Genomic DNA, 12,311 nt, shown 5'->3' on the forward strand with positions numbered 1-12,311 from the left:
AACACCTAAACTTTGATTTTCTTACATTTATACCATCCAAATCATTCATATAACATCAAAAGTATCTCTATTTATCTCTTTAACAAGCAAAATACACTTTTTGATTTTGTTGAATCCTGATTTGTTCGTAAATCACACTCTAAGGGATAGAGCATAAGAAAGGAGAGAGAAATAAAGAAAGAGTTTCGTTCATTACTATGAGCTTTTCTCTCTGTTTCACTTTCTATCTCTCTCATTTTTTACGCTATATTCTAAGGGTGTGATTCACGAATAAATCAAAATTCAACATATTTATAGAAAAGGGATGATATATATGTAAACATTGAAGTATATGACGTAGATATGTAAATACATAAGAATTGATCGAGTGGTATGTATGTAGAGCTTTCTAAATAATAATTAAGATGAGGCTAATGATGACGACAATGATGATGATGCGTACCTATAAAGAGGAGCTATTGTGTCTTCCGTGCCTGCGACTATCTTCTGGAACCAAGGAGAGACAAAGATGTTTCGAAGTTTTTGATCACCCTTATACCCAGTGGCATAAATCACCAAATCAGATTCTATGGAGGTAGTCCCATCTTCTATGAGAACGCCGTTGTTGCAGAATTCAAATGTCTTAGAAGGTTTCAGAATGATACTTCCTTCTTCCACTTTACCATAAAAATTTTCTGGTAATATACAGAACAAACCAGCAGCCATACCTTGGAAGAAACTGTGCTCAGGTACCATCCCATACTTTTTCAAGGGAATATTTTTAGTCAAGTAACTCTCTGTGAATTTCGAGAAGATCCACCTCTACAATTGAAAATTACAGTTTTTGTTATAGTTAAGAGAAATCATCTACATATCTAACATTCAAAATTTTATATTTGTGAACATGTTGACGCCATAAATCTATCCATGAAAAAGTGTAATTCACTTTTAAGAAAATAGTATCAGAGGTATCTTTTATTTGAGTGGTATGTATATAAATATGAATATTCAGGGGTTGTTAATAAAATTGGGTTATATGCATGTAAATGACCTAAAGTAAGGGAAATTTACATACATACCGCATAATTCTTATGCATTTACATATCTAAAGCCCATACTTTGATATTTAAAATTATAATATAATGGTGTCATAAACTCATGCATGAAACAATATATTTCATTTTTAAAAAGATAGTAATGGCAGTATCTTTGATGTCGTATTACAAATTTGACAGATTTGCATGTAAATAATACAAGTCTAGGAGTAACAACGAGCCAAAAGTGCATTTACATACTAACACCAAACTTTTCAATTTATACGTAAACATGAGACCATACTAATACATGAAAATGTGTTCCTCACTTTTAAAAAGCTAAAACAATGGCATATTAACATAAAAAGGTAAATTTTAGATGTTAGATAGATGTAAATAAATAAAAGAATTTGGGGGTACGTATCTAAATAAGTGAAAAGTTGCATACCAAAGGTGAAAGCAGGGTGGCTAGGAGGCTTAACATGAGTCCTTCTCCAGGCTTGTGAAGAAGCAGTTCTGAGAAGCGATTTAGATACAAGTAAGGTAGAAGAATGCCCCATGACGTCAGCTGAGATAGATTCCATCGTTTTGTTCGTACTATCATTGTGCATGGGATTGCAGGCCCTGTTGATAAGCATCAACATAATTTAAATATAATATAATGGTGTTATGCATAAAATCTTTTTTTTTTTTTTGCATTTATACAATTCAAAATTTTCATATCATCTTTTTTTTTTTTTTGCATTTATACAATTCAAAATTTTCATATCACATAAAAAATTTCACTTTTAAAAAGTAAAATACTCCATTTCATGCGTAGGTTTGGGGGCATGTACGGTTGTTAATGAGCCAATTTCAAGCTGAGCTAGGGCTATCTCGAAATCAGCTCGAATGGATTCATTTTGGATCGAAATCGGCTCATGACTTGTTATGTTCAATTTCGAGCCAGTTTGACCCGAAATCGATACGAGATGGCTGAAATTTGAGTTATTTGGATCCGTTACAGCTCTAAATAGGCTTGATCTAGCTCAAAATCAAAACAATATAGCTCAAATTGAGCTATTTCGATCCGTTTCAGCTCAAAAATGACTCATTTCTCGTTATATTTCATTTTATTTAGTATTATATATAATTTTACTAATAATATCATTTTCAAGCTAAATTCAAAACCACATAGTATATATATATAAATGCATAAAAATAAAAGTTATGCTTTATAAAATAATTAAAAAAATTGCATAATTACCATTAATATTTGCACATTCTGCAGCTATATCCAAAGCTGATTTGAGAAAGCCCACAACAGTGACTCGCTTTCCCTTCACTAATTCGGCGGCGGCTGCATTGCACATATTGGAGTAATCCATAGAGTGGATCACTTCACCCTTGAAAGCCTCCGGACCTTTTCCTTTCCGGAAAAGCCGGGATATTTGGAACTCCGCTGAACCGTCCGATGCAGAGGATCACGAAATCCATCACATGCACCTATTTTTTTTTAAAGAAAATTATAAATTAAAAAAAATATTATATTCAATTAAATATTTTCTTTTTTTTATTTGGAAGACTTCACGAGTAGTTATCACGTAATTTCCAGAGGTGCATGCTGTGCCCGATCTCCAAATATAAAAAAATTGAAAGTGGGCCTACCGACATACACCTTTGCGGGGATCGACCGTGGAGATCGGACACCCTTTAGAATATTTTTTCCAATTTCTATGTATTAGCATATCAAACCTCCTAAACTTCAATTTTTACATATAAATTGTTCAACTTTATGCTAAAAATATAAAAATTGGGTGATTTTTAAGTAAAAAGTGAAAATTAGGTGGTTGAGATGTCAATTTATAAGAATTGTGTGGTTTGTATCTAATTATGCCTTTTTTAGACTTTTAATTTACATATATACCACCAAATTCGCATGTATTTAGATAACTAACACCTAAACTTGACCTTTTTATACTTCTAGCACCCAAATCTTTCAGAATAAATAAAAATATCACTTTTTTTTTTTTAATTTCAATGCATGTTGTTAGGCTTAGGCAAGATGACAATCTTCTAAATAATAAATAATATATGTAAGAATTTGAAGAGAAAATATAAAGTATATTCAATTAAATATTTTCTTTTTTTTATTTGGAAGACTTCACGAGTAGTTATCACGTAATTTCCAGAGGTGCATGCTGTGCCCGATCTCCAAATATAAAAAAATTGAAAGTGGGCCTACCGACATACACCTTTGCGGGGATCGACCGTGGAGATCGGACACCCTTTAGAATATTTTTTCCAATTTCTATGTATTAGCATATCAAACCTCCTAAACTTCAATTTTTACATATAAATTGTTCAACTTTATGCTAAAAATATAAAAATTGGGTGATTTTTAAGCAAAAAAGTGAAAATTAGGTGGTTGAGATGTCAATTTATAAGAATTGTGTGGTTTGTATCTAATTATGCCTTTTTTAGACTTTTAATTTACATATATACCACCAAATTCTCATTTATTTAGATAGCTAACACCTAAACTTGTCCTTGTTATACTTCTACCACCCAAATCTTTCCAAATAAATAAAAATATCACTTTTTAAATTTTTTTTTTTAATTTTCAATACATATTTTTAGGCCTAGGGAAGATGAAATGTATGTAAAAATTAAAGTTTTGGTGGTAGATATATAAATGCATATGAATTGAGTGGCATGTATGTAAATCTTCTAAATAATATATAATATATGTAAGAATTTGAAGAGAAAATATAAAGAAGAAGAAAAAGAAAAGTACGAAGCACAGATTATGAAGTAGATTAGATGAAACATTCTCGTACTAGAGCTGTCAAAACGGTTGGTTGTTCGTAAACAGCTCGTTCGGTAAGTTACCGAGCCAAACACGATTTTTTTGTTCGTGTTCGGCTCGAAAAACCACTCATCAATTATATATAATTGATGAGTTAAAAAAAATAATTCACTATAAAGCTATAATGATTTATAATCAATTAAAAGTATTAATTAAGAAAATAGAATAAAAATTATTAAATTGGATTCAAATGATGTTTTAATAAAAATAATAACTTTTAAATCTTGTCACTACGTGATTAGAGTTGTCAAAACGTCTCTTTGTTGTGAACGACTCGTGTTCAGCTCGCTAAGAAAACAAGCCGAACACGAACACAATTTTTGAGCTTGAAATAAAACAAGTCGAACACGAACGAGAGCCAAACAAGATCTGAGCCTAGGCTCGCTCGTGTTGGGCTCGTTTACACCCCTGCCTCCTACTATGTTTTATTCACATTAATTACCTCAATAGCTCCATCATCCTGCCGCCGCACTGTAACATGCCACCTCCCCGGCCGGCTGCCGCCGAACGGCTCACCTTCTCCGCCCCACAAATCCCAGGCGTCCATCTCCTCCTCCCCTAAACCAACATACTCTATTCCCTCCACCCTCTCTCCAAACCTCACATGTCTTATAAGATCGAATTGCAGAGCATATGATTCTATATACTCCATCACCTGCCTATTATTAGGACAGACCTCGGTCACCTTCTCCGGCCACGGGAAGTCGGAGAATTGGTAATCCCATCTCGGAGACTGAAGCCGTGTCGAGGCCGGCGTGTTCCTCCACAAGCCGCCGATGCTTGACTGGGCCTCGAAGACCACCGGCCGGAATCCTCTGTGCAACAAGGGTTTGCCGGTTGGGGGGCGATGCCGGCGCCGATGATGCAGACTCTCTTCTTGGATTCCATGGCTGCTTAGCTCTCTTCATCTCCCTGCGAAGTTTATAGGAGTTTTAGCTACGATTTGGGTGAAAAAGATGAGGAGAGTTGTTCATAGTAGTGTTTTTTTAATGAGGATTGGGTGGTTACTGTTTGGCAGCGATGTGGATGTCTAAGCGTCGCATGCTTTCAAGATATTGGAGTCTTTTTTTTTAATTATTATAAGATTATTCTTTAAGTGATATTTACATACATGCCACTCAATTTATGTGTATGTGTTGTATTTATGTCTTTTATTATAATTAAGGGGTAATTTGGTTTTTTGGTTTTTTTTATTTTTGTGCCATGATTGTCATGTGTAAAAGTGACTTAAGGTTAATGGTAGAGTTATGGTGAGAGTGCACATTTGTTTTTGTTTCTCCTCGTCTGATGCTAGTGAAATCTCCCTCCTCGCGAATCAACTTAATATTGAACCACGTAAATCTTTTGTGTTAGATATGTAAATACATAAGAATTGAGTAGTGCGTTTCTCATTCTAGTGTGTTTCTCATTCTTCTTATGATTTTTCATGACTAAGAATACACAACCATTCATTGTTCTTGAAAAAAGACTCAAATAATCCAAACAAACAATGTGATAATGTTGCTAGCAATTATTTGAACTAACAAACAACTCACAACATATAGAATGTAAACCATAACATATGATCATAATAATTATAGTCATTGTAGTTTCGACTCGAGTTTAGCATAATCAGTAGGGCAATAGGGGATAAATAAGTCTGTAAAAAATCTCTTCTTCCTTCTAGGGTTGCAACCCATATCTATGCACAACTGATCATAATACCAAGTGTTAACAACGGTGATACAATTCCTACGATAACACTTGCTCGAACTACCTAAATATGTCTTATAGAACAGATCCCACTCCTTTATATTCTTCTCCATGTTTCTTTTACTTGGCAGCTTGAAGCCACCGTCAAGGAAGCAAGCCAACCACCTCGCCCTCATCTCTGAAGTAAAGAGGTTCGATAGATTCTCTGAATATCCGATAATGGCCATCTGTGGAATGTGCGGATGTATGCATTCTCTGCAACAAAACGAACTCGATTATGTATGTAGAGATGTTGGTTAATGAATATTAGGAGCATTCACATATCATTAAATTAGTATGTATTTACATATCTAACAAGTAAACTTTCCTTTCGTACACTTTTACCACCAAATCATTCATACAACATCAAAAATACCACTATTTTGAACTTTTAAAAATGAAATACTCTTTTTGAACTTGCATTTAAGGTGGCATATATGTAAAAATTGACGTATAGGTACTTGATATGTAAATTCATAAGAATTGAGAGGCATGTATGCAATTCTTTCTAAATATTAATATGAGCATTTGCATGAATAGCATACATTTCTTATGTATTTACATAACTTTCACCTAAACCTTCATGTTTGTACACATAATATTAAAATCTTTAATATCACATAACAAATAGCACTATTCATATTTTTAAAATGAATACACCAAAGTGCTGCATGTAAATATGAAATTATAGATGTAAGATATGTAAATACATAAGAATTGTATGTAAATCTCCATTATTAATATTAATGATAACTTTAATTTTTACATTTATACCATCTAAATCATTCATATAACATCAAAAATGTATCTATTTAACTCTTAACATGTCTTTCATTTTGTTGAATCTTGATTTGTTCATAAATCACACCCCAGTGGATAGAGCGTAAGAAATGAGAGAGATAAAGAAAGAGTCAAAGAGAAGAGTGCACATTAATGAACATTAATATGTCGTATTAGTCGCTCATACTATGCACTATTCTCTTTGTTTCTCGTTTTAATTCCCCCTCATTTCTTATGCTCTATGTTAAGGGTGTGATTCATGAATAAATCAAAATTCAACACATTTTTAGAAAAAAGATGATATATACATAAAAATTGAAGTATATGTCTTAGAATTGTAAATACATACGAATTGATGGAGTGGTAAGTATGTAGAACTTTCTAAATATAATTAAGATGAGGCTAATGATGACGACAACGGCGATGATGCGTACCTATAAAGAGGAACTATCGTGTCTTCCGTGCCTGCAACTATCTTTTGGAACCAAGGAGAGATGAAGATGTTTCGAAGTTTTTGATCACCCTTATACCCAGTGGCATAGATCACCAAATCAGATTCTATGGAGGTAGTCCCATCTTCTATGAGAACACCATTGTTGCAGAATTCAAAGGTCTTAGAAGGTTTCATAATGATACTTCCTTCTTCCACTTTACCATAAAAGTTTTTTGGTAATATACAAAACAAACCAGCAGCCATATCTTGGAAGAAACTATGCTCTGGTACCATCCCATACTTTTTCATGGGAATAGTTTTAATCAAGTAACTCTCTGTGAATTTAGAGAAGATCCACCTCTACAATTGAAAATTACACTTTTTGTTATAGTTAAGAGAAACCAACTCCATATCTAACATCCAAAATTTTATATTCGTGAACATGTTGATGCCATAAATCTATTCATGAAAAAGTGTATTTCACTTTTAAGAAAATAGTATGGGAGGTATCTCTTTTTTTTTTTAATGTGATGTTAAGGATTTCAGTGGTATGTATATAAATATGAATATTTAGGGGTTGCTAAAATAAGGGAAATTTACATACATAGCTCACAATTCTTATGCATTTACATATCTAAAGCCCAAACTTTGATGCTTACAATTATAATATAATGATGATATAAACTTATGCATGAAACGATGTATTTCATTTTTAAAAAGATAGTAATGGCAGTGTCTTTGAAGCCGTATTACAAATTTGTCAGATTTGCATGTAAATAATACATATTTTGGAGTAACAACGAGCCAAAAGTGCATTTACATACTAACACCAAACTTTTCAATTTATACGTAAACATGAGACCATACTAATACATGAAAATGTGTTCCTCACTTTTAAAAAGCTAAAACAATGGCATATTAACATAAAAAGGTAAATTTTAGATGTTAGATAGATGTAAATAAATAAAAGAATTTGGGGGTACATATCTAAATAAGTAAAAAGTGGCATACCAAAGGGGAAAGCAGGGTGGCTAGGAGGCTTAACATGAGTCCTTCTCCAGGCTTGTGAAGAAGCAATTCTGAGAAGCGATTTAGATACATGTATGGTAGAGGAATCCCCCATGCTGTCAGCTGAGATATATTCCATCGTTTTGTTCGTACTATCATTGTGCAAGGGATTTCAGGCCCTGTTGATAAGCATCATTATAATTTTCTTTAGATTTTTCTTTACATACATACCCCTAATCACACATCAAAACCTTATTTTTTTACATTTATACCCCCAAAATTATTCACATCACATAAAAAATATCAGTTTTAACATTTGAAAAAGTAAATACGTCATTAAAGTAGGGATTGAAATATAATGTTTTTGTATGTTACTCAATTTTATACAAATAGGGAGATCATTTTATGAGAAAAAACTAATAGACAAAACATATTACTCTTCACTATTGTTCGTTATTCTCTTTTTCTCTTTCTTACGCTCTATTCGTTAGGGTGCGATTCACGAAGAAATCAAGATTCAATAGGTACACATATGTAAAAATTGAAGTTTAGGCGGTAGATATGTAAATACAAAGGAATTGAGTGTAATGTATGTAAATACATAGTAACTTGAGTATAATGTATGTAAATTGTTATTTATATCTGTGATTACAATTGTCTTATGGTTGTAAGACAATTTAATTGAGTGTTATTTATACCACTTAATTCCTATGTATTTACATATCTAACTTGTAAAACCTTTTTTTTTTCTTTTTGCATTTATACGATTCAAAATTTTCATATCACATCAAAAATTTAACTTTTAAAAAGTAAAATACTCCATTTCATGCGTAGGTTTGGTGGCATGTGCGGTTGTTAATGAGCCAATTTCGAGCTGAGATAGGGCTGTCTCGAAATCGGCTCGAATGGATTCATTTAGGATTGAAATCAGCTCATGACTTGTTATGTTTGATTTCGGGCCAGCTTGACCCGAAATCAATACGAGCTGACTGAAATTTGAGTTATTTGGATCCGTTCCAGCTCAAAATCAGCTTGATCTAGCTCAAAATCAAAACAATATAGCTCAAATTGAGTTATTTCGATCCGTTTCTGCCCGAAAACTACTCCTAGCTCTTTATATTTGATTTTAATTAGTTTCATATATAATTTTAATAATAATAACATTTTCAAGCAAAATTCAAAACCCCAGTAGTGTATATATATATTAATATTTGCACATTCTGCAGCTATATCCAAAGCTGATTTGAGAAAGCCCACAACAGTGACTCGCTTTCCCTTCACTAATTCGGCGGCGGCTGCATTGTGCATGTTGGAGTAATCCATAGAGTGGATCACTTCACCCTTGAAAGCCTCCGGACCTTTTCCTTTCGGAAAAGTCGGGATATTTGGAACTCCGCTGAACCGTCCGATGCAGAGGATCACGAAATCCATCACATGCACCTTTTTTTTTTAAAGAAAATTATAAATTAAAAAAAATATATATTATATTTAATTAAATATTTTCTTTCTTTTTATTTAGAAGATTTTACATAGTTATCACCCAATTTCTAGAGAAATTATTCCATACGGCATGCGGTGTCCGATCTCCACGATCAAATTTAAAAAAAAAATAAAAAAATTGAAAGTGGGACCTACCGACATACATCTTTGTCGGTGATCGGCGGTGGAGACATAATAATTTTTCCAATTTCTATGTATTAGCATATCAAACCTCCTAAACTTCAATTTTAACATATAAATTGTTCAACTTTATGCTAAAAATATAAAAATTGGGTGATTTTTAAGCAAAAAAGTGAAAATTAGGTGGTTGAGATGTCAATTTATAAGAATTGTGTGGTTTGTATCTAATTATGCCTTTTTTAGACTTTTAATTTACATATATACCACCAAATTCGCATGTATTTAGATAACTAACACCTAAACTTGACCTTTTTATACTTCTAGCACCCAAATCTTTCAGAATAAATAAAAATATCACTTTTTTTTTTTTAATTTCAATGCATGTTGTTAGGCTTAGGCAAGATGACATGTATGTAAAAATTTAAGTTTAGGTGTTAGATATGTAAATACATATAAATTGAGTGGCATGTATGTAAATCTTCTAAATAATATATAATATATGGAAGAATTTGAAGAGAAAATATAAAGAAGAAGAAAAAGAAGATTATGAAGTAAAGTACGAAGCACATTATTTGAAACATCGTCGTACTAGGGCTGTCAAAACGGCTTGTTGTTCGCAAACAGCTCGTTCGGTAAGTTATCGAGCCGAACACAATTTTTTTGTTCTTGTTTGGCTCATTTTGGCTCGAAACACCGCTCATCAATTATATATAAGTGATGAGTTACAAAAAATTAATTCACTATAAGGCTATAAAGATATATAATCAATTAAAAGTATTAATTAAGAAAATAGAATAAAAATTATTAAATTGGATTCAAATGATGTTTTAATAAAAATAATAACTTTTAAATCTTGTCACTACGTGATTAGTCTAAACATTTTATGACTACGTGATCAGGGTTGCCAAAACGCCTCTTTGTTTGTGAACGACTCATGTTCAGCTCGTTAAACAAATGAGCAGTTCAGCTCGCTAAACAAATGAGCAGAACACGAACACACTTTTTGAGCTCCGATGTATAAACGAGATGATTACAAATAAAATTTTGTTTATGAGCCTAGACTCGCTCGTGTTGGGCTCGTTTACACCCCTACCTCCTACCATGTTTTATTCATATTAATTACCTCAATAGCTCCATCATCCTCCCGCCGCACGGTAACATGCCACCTCCCCTGCCGGCCGCCGCCGAACAGCTCACCATCTCCTCCCCACAAATCCCATGCCTCCATCTCCTCCTCCCCCACACCAACATACTCTATTCCCTCCACCCTCTCTCCAAACCTCACATGTCTTATAAGATCGAATTGCAGAGCATATGATTCTATATACTCCGTACTCCATCACCTGCCTATTATCAGGACAGACCTCCGTCACCTTCTCCGGCCACGGGAAGTCGGAGAACTGGTAATCCCATCTCAGCGACTGAAGCCGTGTCGACGCCGGCGTGGTCCTCCACAAGCCGCCGATGCTCGGCTGGGCCTCAAAGACCACCGGCCGGAATCCTCTCTGCAACAAGTATTTGCAGGTTGTGAGGCCGCTGATGCCGGCGCCGATGAGGCAGAATTCCATGGCTGCTAAGCTCTCTTCATCTCCCTGCGGAGTTTATAGGAGTTTTAGCTACGATTTGGGTGAAAAAGATGAGGAGAGTTGTTCATAGTAGTTTTTTTTATGAGGATTGGGCTGTTACTGTTTGGCGGTCGATGTGGATGTCTAAGCGTCGCATGCTTTCAAGATATTGGAGTCCTTTTTTTATAAAATAATTATAAGATTATTCTTTAAGTGATATTTACATATATGCCACTCGATTTATGTGTATGTGTTGTATTTATGTCTTTTATTATAATTAAGGGGTAATTTGGTGTTTTGGTTTTTTTTTTTTTAATTTTTGTGCCATAATTGTCATGTGTAAAAGTGACTTAAAGGTTAATGAGAGAGTTATGGTGAGAGTGTAGAAGTTGTAACCTCATGTTGTTTGTTTTTCTTTCTCCTCATCTGGTGCTAGTGAAATCTCCCTCCTCGCGAATCAACTTAAAAAGGGGTAATTTGGTGTTTTGGTTTTTTTTTTTTAATTTTTGTGCCATGATTGTCATGTGTAAAAGTGACTTAAAGGTTAATGAGAGAGTTATCGGGAGAGTGCACGTGAGAGTGCAGAAGTTGTAACCCCATGCTATTTGTTTTTCAAGCTCCTCATATGGTGCTAGTGAAATCTCCCTTCTCACGAATCAACTTAATGGTGAACCACTTAAATCTTTTGTGTTTCATTGTTGTCGTGTGAATTTCTTTGTTTATGCATTGTTTCAGCATAACAATTGATATCAGTATTTTGAGTTTGTGATTGAAGCACGGTTTGGCTTCAACAGAAGCGAATCCGACGTGTTGCCGGCATTTTTTGCAATAGGAAATCTGGCTTGCTTTGAAGATAGATTTGGAAATTCGACGACATATCGACAGTAGGTCGGCAGCTTGTAAGCGGAAATCTGGCGAATGGACAAAGATGGTACTCGAGAAGGAACTGTAAGAGGATGTTTGAAGGGAGTTCTGACTATAGTTTTGACGATAGTTTCAGTGGGAGAGGTTCTGACAACAGTCCAACATGGTCTGGCAAAGGAATTGGCCGATGGTAACAGTCCGACGCAGTCCAGCACAGGAAGGTTCTGGTCGGAATGTTGCGTGGAAACACGTGGAACAAGGAATCCTTGCAGAAGATGGTCCGATATTGCGTGGAACAAGGAATCCTTGCAGAAGATGGTCCGACAGTTCGACGTTCTTGCAGCTTCCAATGATCTGACGGTCTTGTAGCGGTTTCAGGAGTTTATAGGACTACTTGCTAATTATCTAGCCGACCTAACCGACCAGATACTTGTCGAAGAATCAACTCT

General features: G+C 34.2%; 1 protein-coding gene and 1 pseudogene across 1 annotated transcript; both read right to left on the reverse strand.

The window, feature by feature from the left end:
• Positions 1-369: 369 nt before the first annotated feature.
• On the reverse strand, positions 370-4,898 carry LOC110026715 (annotated as a pseudogene).
• Positions 4,899-5,360: 462 nt separating this feature from the next.
• On the reverse strand, positions 5,361-11,001 carry LOC110026710 (probable flavin-containing monooxygenase 1). The gene is given in 6 exon segments (XM_020727775.1): positions 5,361-5,808; positions 6,807-7,165; positions 7,817-7,993; positions 9,017-9,253; positions 10,557-10,766; positions 10,768-11,001. Coding segments are annotated over 6 exon segments (1,584 nt in total). The 3' UTR covers positions 5,361-5,441.
• Between the last annotated feature and the right edge of the window lie 1,310 nt (positions 11,002-12,311).

This window comes from Phalaenopsis equestris, unplaced genomic scaffold, assembly GCF_001263595.1.
Source record: "Phalaenopsis equestris unplaced genomic scaffold, ASM126359v1 Scaffold000397, whole genome shotgun sequence".
Taxonomy (NCBI): Eukaryota; Viridiplantae; Streptophyta; class Magnoliopsida; order Asparagales; family Orchidaceae; genus Phalaenopsis; species Phalaenopsis equestris.